Below are 12,230 nucleotides of genomic sequence, written 5' to 3'. Positions count from 1 at the left end.
CATCCTACATCTCATCCTGCTTTGTACATAAAAAGGTCGAGGCGGTATGGAAGCCAGATAAGGCCATCATTGTACCAACGTACCATCGTTCCACCGCCCGGCAATGGCAAGAAGCGAGGGCACGATGATGCGAAGCACGAAGCCATCGTGTAATCGCTGCGTGTCATCGAGTCAAGAATATTCACGTGACCAGAGCAGTGCATTGTGGTCTTTATTTTATTTTCCTCTACTGATACTCCCAAATTTTTTTATAAATACCCATATCAATTTGTCTTCAAGCGTGTACACACAGAAACAGGAACTATAGCCACCAGTTACCTCAACTGCTATCGACTTAATTCTAAACCCTCTTTCTGACACTGCCATATTTGACCTCTGTCGCACGTTTTGGTACAATATAATCTTCATAAATGAATTTTATTTTCTCTGTTGTAGTATATGATCTCATGGGGGTGTGGTTTTAGAACGGGATGCTATGAAATTTTGTTATAAAAACCGGTATAGTCTGTTCGCTGAGACGTTAATGTAGACTTCGTTACTGTGTGGTGTTTGTTCTAAGCGCCTGTTGGTGCACCTATTCTAAAACAAATTACTCCACGCTCATTGTCCAGCATACCACTGGCTTCTGAATAATTACGACGTCTCACGGAGTTAAACATTATGAATTGGAACTAGTATTCTAACTGCATTTTCCTTGCAATGATATAAACGTACAACATATCAATGTATTGAGCTTGTGGTGCTATATGTCACCAATGAAAGGCAATTTTGGTAGCAAGTATGACAGATTTTACAGATAGCCGATTTTATAAATCGGCGAAAGTAAAGCAATAGACTATAGTGATAAAATGTATGAACCATATGCGCTATGTCTCTTGCCTTAAGGTCGATGTCACCAACGATGTTAATGAAAGGTAAACGTCATCATCTCTATGAAGGGCATTTCGAAAACCGACGATGGTAAGGCATTACGGCGTTTTCACTGATATGAGTTTCTGGGCTTAGTGCGCACGACGTTTCTGTATGTCACACTTTACAACGGTATTAGCCGACATATTTGAAAAGTGAAGCGCAACAAACCCAGGGGGATGATACCCGTTGTGAATTGTCTTTAATATTCTGTTTATTTCGTCAGTTTATGTAAAGTCTGAAATACATCTAGGAGATATTTGTTTTCAAATAATTACAAAACATGAATTAAAAAGCAGTTTAGTGAACAACTTTAAGTCTGCAACATCGTTTATACAATACACGAGGTGTGCTGGTTTCATAAGCATATATAGCACTCTTGCTGTACTGCTATTGTAAAATGATACTTGATAATTTGTTATGGGCTAACTCTGCTCAACAAATTTAACACCGGGGATAATTTATAAGTTTTCTATTTATATCCTATATGACACAGGGTTGAAAAGTATCCCATGAGCTGATAAGCTGGTTCACAAGTGGCATAAGGCAAACGCTGCACACCCTGTCAAACACCTCGTGGAAGCGTTAACATATGGTGCTATAGTAAATATCGGGCAATTCTCTAACCTACACCAAAATGTCACCTTTTTGAACTAGAAGCACCTTGGGTTGTATTTCAACGTCGCAGGAGGAGTAAATTATAATTCATAATTAAGCTATCAGACTGAAGGACCTTGGGAGGCAGTTAAGAGAAGCAATCTGAAGGGATTATATGGTTTATTACGTTCTGATTTAGATATCACACAGCTGTGCGCCAAGTTTACGAGGTAAATATACGGATCCTTGAACTTGGACAAAACTAAACGCATTTACAACAAGGCAAGTTTAACCACTGCACGAGGTTAGCAGCGGGTTTATGACTCGCCCGATTTTAAGCCGCCATTACTGGTTACCATGTACTGCTCTAGTTGATGTTGATACCATTTGTTACATACCGTCTGAAGTGTGGTCTCGTTTAAAAGCAGCCAATCTCACCACAGTAGTCTAATACACTGGGATTTTTTTCTGAACAGCAGTATCGATTTTTCCCCTTATTTCTTCTTTTTGTTTTTGTATTTGTCCCCACCTTTAATCACGGCAATTTTCGGACGAACTTCCACACTCCTCACCGTGGGTCTTTCAACAATTTTCAGACACACTTTCGTACTCTTCACAGTGAGGGCTTCGTCCTCATTATTGGCGAGTGTTATTTGTTATTTTGTTCGCTGGCGAAATCATCTGTGGTCACGTGACAAGCCTTTATCAATCTATTGTTCTCTTACATTCTCATGCCTGCGGAGTACACGCTCGGATTATTAGCGTTTCCTTTGCACTGTTAAGGGGGTCTTCGGGCTGTGGAGTAACCTATTTCACTGAAGCCCTCGTTGTCCTGTGACATCGTACTGTACCATTTCGCGCCAAGTGGAAGTTACCATGCGAAAAAAAGACCGAATCCTACCTTTCTGGAAGCTGGTGGAAGACTAATAAAATACCGAAATGTGGACTGATGCGTGTGGATGCCAATGGGTAAGAGAAACCTTAAGTTCACCAAGGAGCTATAGTTGTTTCATGAAAACTTTGCCTCGATTATATCAGTTGTTGTGATCAATTATTTTGTCACCACGAAGTGCCTGAAATATTGCATAAGTGGCGTTACCCGTGATCATTCACCCAAATATTTTGACTTTGCACATGCAGTTCTCGAGTAAATCAAGTAAAATTAAAATCCGACTGGTATCTTTCTCACTGTGGCGCGATTGCAGTGTGTTTTCGATCGCGGGCGTATGGTCAGATAACAACCATGTGGACCGCTCTCACTTTCGTATGGTCACATAGGGACCGGCTGGACCGTTCCCACTGTCGCATGTTCACATAGTTACCGGCTAGACGATGCTCACTTTCGTATGGTCACATAGGGACCGGCTGGACCGTTCCCACTGTCGTATGTTCACATAGGAACCGGCTGGACGGTGCTCACTGTCGTATGGTCATATAGGGATCGGCTGGACGGTGCTCGCTGTCGTATGGTCACGTAGGGACCGGCGGGACCGTTCTCATTGTCGCATGGTCACATAGAGACCGGCGGAACAATTCTCATTGTCGTGTGATCACATAGGGACCGGCTGGACGGTGCTCACTGTCGTATTGTCACATAGGGATCGGTGGGAACGTGTTCACAGTCATATATCCATGTAAGGTCCGGCTGGAACGTAGTCACTGCCTTGTGATCAAAGTGGGGGCTGCCATACCACGCTCACTGTGGTACGGTCATATTGTGATCTACAGCACTATGCATCACTGTGGTATCGTCAGATCTAGACAGGCTACACCGTGCTCACTGTTGTGTGGTCAGATCGAGACCGGCTGTACTCACTGTCTTGTAGTCAGATTGGGATAGCTGTCGTGTGGTCAGATTGGGACTCGCTGGAACGTGCTCTCTGTCTTGTAGTGAGAATTGTACCAGCTGGACCGTGCTCACTATCGTATGAGCAAAACGGGGCCGGCTGAACCCTACTCACTATTGTGTGGTCAGATTTGTACCAGCTGGCCCGTACTCACTGTTGTAGTGTCAGATTTGGTCCGCCTGGACCGTGCTAACTGTTGTCACATAGGGACCGGCTGACTGAGACCGACTGGACCGTGCTCATTGTTGTGTGGTCAGATTGGGACCTGCTGAACAGGCTGTCTGTCGCATGTCCCGACTGGGATCGGCTGTAGCACCTGGACAGTGCTCATTGTCGCGTGATTACATTGGGGCCTGACTGCACCCTGCTCACTATTGTTTCGTCAGACTTTGTCTTGTGGTCCGACTGAGACCGACCGGTCTGTGTCCAAAGCCCTATGGTCATATTAGCACCGGCTGGAACGTATCCAAAGTCTCATAGTCAAACGAGTTCAAGGTGTTTTCGAGTGATCTCCAATGGACTTCCTCTAAGCAAACCAAGTATATTGACGATAGTTTATTATCAACACGGTCTGTTATCCTGTTCAAGGCTGGGATTGAAACGACACCTTGTGCACCTTAATGATTTCATTAAAACTGACTAACATTGTAACTAATCAATCAGGGCCTCGAATGATCGAGTGGTTAGCACATTATCTTAGGAGCCTCTCACTATCTCGGTCGCTGTGAGTTCAAGTCCAGCTCATGCTAGCTTTCTTCCCGGTGACACATGGGGATGACCATCAGCAACATGCGGATGGTCGTATGCTTTCCCCGGATTCTGCTCGGTTTCCTCCCATCATTATGCTGGCTGCCGTGGTATAAGTGAAATATTCTTGAATACGACGTAATACACCAATGAAATACTCTGTAAGTGGCAACCTCCACACCAAGATCTAGTCGTCTGTGTAACGGAGTTCTTTTATTAATCTACATTTTGATTTTGAAAACATTATTAACTGATTATTATGAAATTCGAAGAGCTATTAACTTCCTAGCTGGTTTGAGACATGTCCCATTAAATTGATTGATTATTAACTCATTTATTTATTTATTTGTTAAGTGTTAACACAAAATTGATCATCAACAGTGCAAACGTCACCACGGGAGACAGTGCAAACGTCACCACGACTGGATACGAACAGTGAGAGCGGAAGAATACCATATATTCCCTCTTCTATAGGGTTATTATGGGAAAAAATTCACTGGGATCATATCTGGGTCGTGTCATACCAAAAACTTCAAAAATGGCATTTATTGCTGTCTCTTTTGTTGCTCAGCACTGAGAGGTTAGAGCAAGGAAACACGACTGGTTGGGCCGGTGTCAGTATGGTGTCATTGGGTGGTGTGTCATGTATGGTGTCTTCAATGGAGGCAGAACTGGACTCGCCATGCCACAAGAATACACAGTAGATCTACACGCATCTAATGTCTCCTCGTTGTCATGTCACTGAAAAACCGTTAAGTACGACGTTAAACTCGTTCACTTATTCACTGTGATCCTTTCTGAAGTATATACTCATAAAGATGGGAAAACAGTCTAACCTATCACACTTGTGAGTGCTGCAAATCGCTATAGATTTGTCTCAGTAGTGAAGCCAGCACATAGAAAAACAACACTTAACTGGTTGAGATATGACTGCAATTTGAATTGCTATCCAATCAGATTGTGCGTAACTGTCGTCTCTAGCACATTGTCTATTTATGACATGGGTGTATTTAGCAAGTTCACAATAGCCGCATTATTTTTTTATCAACTACAGTTAAACAGTTGGCCGTTAATCAACTATGCGCCAGTTAATTTACCCCTAAGTTTGTGGAAGACAATTTACAAAGAGATAATGAATTATACAGATGATGATATTTTTGTTTTGTTCTCCATTTATATGCAAATAAAATCTACATAGTGACGTCCTCTCGAGATGTCAAAAGGGGAGCACTGACGAAATTTAAAAAAAAAAGAAATGGTGGCCTATCTTTATTGAATCTTTTTTTTTATTCAATTCTTCCCTCTTGTTGAATGCCTTATTAATTTTATCGTTTGGTTCAAAAATGCATATATGTCTTATGTGTGTCTAATTAGTCATCCAATACTGTAGAACTGCAATTGTTGTGCTTTCAGCGTAGAAGATTATTTTCTCTTATCTATAAACTGCGAATCTGAATGACATCAATTGCTGATTTATTGTTTTTGCTTACCATTGCGGCTTTGGTTAAAAACTAGACGTAAACAAGTATGACTTTCATGATTTTGGAATTAACGTTCTTTAAAAATTGGTATTCTTATTCCAAAGTTTGTAATACTATGCTTCTGTGAGTTATTCCCTACAGAGTGGTTGAGCGATTTGTGAAACGCCTGATAATAGCCCAGGCCTCAGATGCGTTGACACACCCCAGCAGGAGCTATCTGCGGGGGGACGGACAAGGACAGACGGATTCAACGGGGACAAGAGAGGCGATTACAAACATCCCAGTTCCAAGATAAGGTCAAGACAGTAACTGGGTCGAAGCTGCTTCACTGCCACATACTCTATCCCGCTTAAACCCTCCATCCCGCTGGCAGATATACCGACAACCCAGAAACAATGGCACAGCGTTACTATTCAGTGAGCAATCGGGACAAAAGTGCATGGCAGCTGCAAGAAGATGAACACAGACAATCCGTGGTGGCTTGAGACAACTTGGCTTCGTTGTCGGAGTTCATCGAGAGTGTGATGTGGTCGAATGACACGGTTGGTCACAATGAATCAGGGACGAATGTCAACGAAACACTGTCGTCCGTTTTAATGACTTTTGTCGCAGTAGCCCTGAGCTTTGTTGTGGTTTTAGCCATCTCCTTTAATGGTTTACTCTGTCTGGTGTTTCAAAAGCGACCTGTCCTGATAAACGTATCCAACAGTTTTGTTCTGAATCTCTCCATATGTCAGTTGGGTAAGTACCATTTATACTTTTCATATATTTCAGAGTAAGCATTGGTTTTCCGATGCGATAGGTTGGCATATAGTAAATGTTTTTGTTTATCTAGTAACTAGCTGTGGCACCTGAGTCTTATGCTTATGATGTGACAGAAGTTCCAGAAGTTCAACATTAAAATTATAACAATTGTCGGTTAATTGAAGGCAAAGAAAAACACAAATTTGAAGTATATATCCGATGAAAGACCATCAAACAGTCCATGAAAATAATTTGATTTTTTTTAAATCGTCTTAAAACATCAGATTTTCTAATTTTGACTCAGAGGGTGTCGCTGACGTCGCATACATGTTTTTTTGCTTCAAGGTCCATTCGGTGCATGCATTCGCAGTTCTGTATGTTTATACATTTAAATGATGATATATTGCATTCTATGTGTGTTACGTGGCAAAAACCTGACGTGACGTCAATTGTCTCAGTGTGGACAGAAAGGCCACCACAGAATACAATTAAAATAAGATTAAATCAAAGTGTTTTCGTGGACAGTGTTTAATCGTCTCTCACCTGAAATATGCTTCACGTTATGTCATTTTGATGGCATAATTTAACAATCTACTAACGACAGTGTTGACCTTTTGTTGTTTTAGGGATCAGCATCCTTGTTCTTCCTCTCAGCCTGGTTTCAATCATTAGCCGGCAATGGCTCTTGTCGGACGCCTGGTGTCGTTACCAAGCCTTCCTGTTTACAGTTTTCATAGTTACATCAATGCTGTCTCTGGCCATGATTTCCATTGACCGTAACTACGCCATTACAAACTCCTTACGTTACCCTTACGTCTTCACACAGAAACGCTGTAACGTCATTATGGGAGTGGGTTGGCTTGTCGGCTTTTCTTTAGCATTACCTCCTTTGTTTAACACAGACTTGTACGGGTACGAAATGGTGCAGTTCCGATGTGGAGTGCGCTGGAACAATAACGGTCATAATACCGGGTATCTGGCTGCAATCGTTGCGATATGTTACTTACTCCCCATGCTTGTCATGATGTGGTGTTACTGTAGTATTTTCCGTGCAGCCTTAAAGCACACGCGGTCAACTTGCAGGGTACATCCTTCCAAACCAAGCATTTCCGACACAACGACTGCGGCGTCCGAGTTCTCAGGTCTACCTTCCACGTCCAGAACGTTTTCATCTGCTCACAAACATCGTCGGTTGGACTGCAAAGCGACTCGCACAATCCTTGTCATTTTGACGACATACCTTGTGTGCTGGTTGCCATATGTATCCGTCTGTATCACCCACCTTTCTGGACAGTGCGTTTCGGACCCGTTCGAAACGATCTCGGTTCTTCTGGTATACTCCTCAACGTCCGTCAATCCGGTCGTGTACGGTTTTATGAATCGTGCAATTCGTGAAGAACTTACAAAGTACGCGTACCAGATTATGCGAAGACACAGCGTCGAGGACATCCGAGAGAGTGAAGAAAGCCGCTCCCAGACGCTGACAACTTCAATTTCCTGTCGTAAGGGTCGCCATTGTCAAGACATCTGGACAATCAATAACTTCCACAGTCGTTCTGTCGACCTTAAAGGTCCGCACTCCAGCTTTATCATGGAAAGGATTTTGGAGGAAACGGAGAATGAAGACAGTGCCAGAAATCACTCGAAAAAGAAGAAGGCCAGCAGCCTAAAGCAGAACGATCACAACACGTGTTCATGTTATTCCAAACGATTACAAGTGGCTCCTTCTGGTGTGAATTCAGATGAGATTACAGCAGCAAACTGATCGTTTATTTGAGTTATATGTCTTAAAATGAATAAATCACTTTAATTACTATATACTATAATTGCAGTGTTAGTATCATCATTCAGTGTTACTCCATTTTGTAGTTTAAAGGTAATGGTATTTACAGCTCATTTTCAAACCATTGTACCATTTGATCCATCATTACATTAATTTAGTTCTTTCTTTCGAATGGTGTTGATTTGGTGGTCATGTTTATGGGTTGAGCAAACCAGTGTGTAAAGGGTGAACCAACGACCTTTGGCAAGTCACTGACTGGCTTTCACACTGAGATTTTCATTCATACAGTAAACTAGTAGAGCGTAATTCGTCTATCACGAAATTCATGGAAACCCACCTAAATGGTAGTAGACAGCTTCTTTTCACACATTCCTGAAAAAGCTGAGACTAGAATTGAGAGGATGTCTTTTCTCTATGTTGTGCTGCTCGCACCGAAGTAAATATGATGTTAGGTATGTTAGGTTGGATTTTGAGTAACTCTTCTCGCTTTATACATTCTGGACAGCTTCCATTATACACATATCCCCTCTCAATGTGGACATTGCGGACGGGATAAGCTGAACTTTCCTCTTCACCTCCGTAGATGTGCTTCCCTGATCTCCACCCATGTATATCGTCAGTGGGTACTCGCGCAATTTGCCAACAAAGCGTCATCACAAAAGCAGCAATGAACAACAGACTACACAGCTGGCACCCGAATTACGTTTGACGGGAATTCCTCAATATCATCACGAAATCTCACAAAAAAGCGTCTACTATATTTACAGTTCTAATTTTGTTTACACTGGTTTATTACCAGGTCAAAACAAAGACGTTGACAATTTTCACCATAGTGATATGACGGTCAGTGAATAACGAGAATTCATTGTCAACATTAAACTGAACATAAAGACTACCCTCTTACACATATATACACACTCACAGAGAAGAATTAAGACTCACCAAGAGGTACCCGCATCACAGAAGGTAGATAAAATATTTAGCAGATATATTAATTTGGAGATGATTTAATTAAACACGGGAGATATGACATTCGCAGACATTCACAGACATTTCACTAATAGTAGCCATGTTAGAGAACTCAGTACCTATAAGACCAATCATTCGTATTTAAAGCACCACATGCTATTTCCATTTTGGCAACACTGGCTATCTATCTTCTTTAAAAGAGACAGGGCAGCATCCGCGTTAGATTAAGACTTTCCGACTACTCCCCCAAACATATGATTGACTTGTTTAAGTCGTATATGATACCCATCAACGCATTTTCATGAGGAACTTAAACCTACGGTATTCGCTGCCATGGTAGTTACATGCACATAACATGAAGAACACTATCGTGACAACATTATACCTACAGTAGTAGTTCTTCCGGTAGTTACATACACATACATTATAAACACTATCGTGACACTCCTTATACCTAGAGTAGTGGTTCTCATGGTAGTTACGTGCACATAACATGAAGGACACTATCGTGACAACCTTATACCTACAATAGTAGTTCTCTTGGTGGTTACATGCACATAACATGAAGAACACTATCGTGACAACCTGATACCTACAGTAGTAGTTCTCCTGGTAGTTATATACACATAACATGACAAACACTATCTTGACGACCTTATGAATACATTAGTGGATCTCATGATAGCTACACACACATAACATGACAAACACTATTGTGACAACCTTATACCTACAGTAGTGGATCTCATGGTAGTTACATACAAATATAATGACGAACATTATCGTAGCAACCTTATATCTACTGTAGTGGTTCTCATGGTGGTTACATACACATAACATGACAAACACTATCGTGACTTCCTTATACCTACAGTAGTGGTTCTTATGGTAGTGGTTACATACACATAACATGACGAGCACTACCATGGCAACCTTTCGCCTACAGTAGTCGTTCTCAGTACGCGCAATATTACTACTACGACGACAGCATGTCTAAAGCAGTGGTTCTCGTGGTAATTACGTACTTGTAACATTACGAACAGTAGCATGACAACCTTGTACTCACAGTACTTGTACCTATCCTTGTGAGGTTATGTTCACATACGATTACGAACACTATCGTGATGACGTTACTCGTACGTACTGTCAACTCGCAACAAGAACTCATTACATTGCAAGCTGGCAAGTGCTCTGGTGGCATAATATCTATTCTTCCAGATCTCGTGTGAGACAACTGCATAGGCTATCGTTATTCGGGTTACCAGATATAAATTTTTCGACCCGGTATGTAAAGATGTGTAGTTTAATTCTCTTAAAATATATTACTAAGTTTTGCTAAACGCTGAATTATCATGGGACCTCTTCAAATAAAGTAGATGTTACAGACTGGTTCACCGTCCATTCATTAAGACAACATTTAAGTACGAGTAAAATACGGCCAACAATCGTGATTGTGACATGGGCAAGTGACAATCATCTAACAATTCCGTTGTGGAAACTTCTTAATTTATTTTTTATAAGGTTTACTGTCAGTTGTAGCCACGACCCCTCTAAAGAAGCTGTCGTGGTAGTTACCGCACGTAACCTAAATACTGCCCTGACAATGCTTTGCAAAACCGTATCTCTGATAAGGAAATTACGTAAGACGAAACAGTGTATACGGGATATATACTCTAGGGCCCACTCTCGCAAATATGTTGTACTTGTACGATATCACACATAAAGGACAATGGTACGTTAATAGTGACGTACAAAACATCGTACGACAGAAGTACGATAAATAAATGTCATACGCCGCTTTGGGAAAGTGGCCCCAGTTTACCGTTCCACAAAGGGAGACAATCCTCCTGAAAGCGCATTTCTAAATTTGGCAGCTAAGTTATCTCCCTTTAACCGCAATCTGTCTACCTGAGCCAAAATTCCTTTTACTCAGACGTTAACAGGTTTGGTTGCATGAAGTCAACTTGTCACAACATCTTCCAACTTCTATCCTTGTCTTTGACTTAGGTCAGGCTTACAACTTGCTGCGCTAAAGTTGTGACCTTTCTGAGGAATCTGCGTTATAATATGATGGATTGTCTTGAAGTTTCATGACAAAATTACATATGAGCATAAGCGTTAATATAAATAATACAAGTTACGACAAAGTATGTCCAAGACAGTTTCTTGATGCTGGTGCCACATCAGTGAATTAACATGTAGTTCGGTTAATTATTTAAGCAACTTGTAAAATAAGCCAGTCTCTGCTTACTCACACCCCTTTCGTGCTTTCCCTGTGTGTAAAATTGTTCACTGTTCGTTAGATAACAACAAACAAAACTGAAATGCCGATACGATCTCTTCGTGTGTAATGTTATATAGATATATGTCATATAAACATATTTATAATTCCCCTTTATAGGATGACAAAGCCGAAGTCACAAACACAAGCAAAAATGAAGTCATGACACTTCACTCAGTCACACTATACTGCCATCACAAAACGACAATGTCACGCAGATCTACAAGCAAAGATGAAGTCATGACGCCTCACTCAGTCACACTATACAGTCATTACAAATACGACTATGTCAAACCGGGCTACGAGCAAAGATGAAGTCATGACGCCTCACTCAGTCACACTATACAGCCATTACAAATACGACTATGTCAAGCAGGCCTGCGACCTGTAATTTTAAACAGAAAGTTTGTTGTCTGAGTTATGCTAGAATGAATTGTGTTTACACAATAATCACACAGTATTGTGTCATATTCAACATAATATCCTGTTAGTCTAATAGAATCGCTGTGTTGGATTAATAGGATATGTGTGTAATATAAAACAGAATAATTTGCTGCAATAACAATTAATAAATTAATTCTTGGTGGCTCCTTCAATCACAGCGTGCAGATATCACAAAAACGACTGTCACTAGGTCGACAGTTAGAGCACCTGTCAGCCGAGTTATCACAAGACCCGAATTGCAGCACGAGTCGAGGTGTCTTAGGCATAAAAATTGCTAACGGCATATTTATTTATTTTATTTCATTGGCGTTTTACGCTGTGTTCAAGAATATTTCACTTATACGACGGTGGGCAGCATTATGGTGGTTGGAAACCGGGCACAGTCCGGGGGAAATCCATGACCATCCGCAGGTTGACGCCAGACCTTC

The 12,230-nt window shown here is 41.3% G+C and overlaps 1 protein-coding gene across 1 annotated transcript; it reads left to right on the top strand.

Moving 5' to 3' along the window:
• The first annotated feature begins 7,070 nt into the window (after positions 1 to 7,070).
• Positions 7,071 to 8,090, top strand: LOC135475776 (G-protein coupled receptor 161-like). The gene has a single exon (XM_064755715.1). It carries the CDS (start codon positions 7,071 to 7,073, stop codon positions 8,088 to 8,090), a length of 1,020 nt encoding a protein of 339 aa, XP_064611785.1.
• The last annotated feature ends 4,140 nt before the right edge of the window (positions 8,091 to 12,230 follow it).

Source organism: Liolophura sinensis, chromosome 9 (genome assembly GCF_032854445.1).
Source record: "Liolophura sinensis isolate JHLJ2023 chromosome 9, CUHK_Ljap_v2, whole genome shotgun sequence".
In the NCBI taxonomy this organism is placed as follows: Eukaryota; Metazoa; Mollusca; class Polyplacophora; order Chitonida; family Chitonidae; genus Liolophura; species Liolophura sinensis.
This window is presented reverse-complemented; position numbering and strand designations above follow the sequence as displayed.

Bases quoted from the DNA above. Each gene is read 5' to 3' on its own strand.
- LOC135475776 (XM_064755715.1), top strand. From the start codon at position 7,071: ATGCTGTCTCTGGCCATGATTTCCATTGACCGTAACTACGCCATTACA.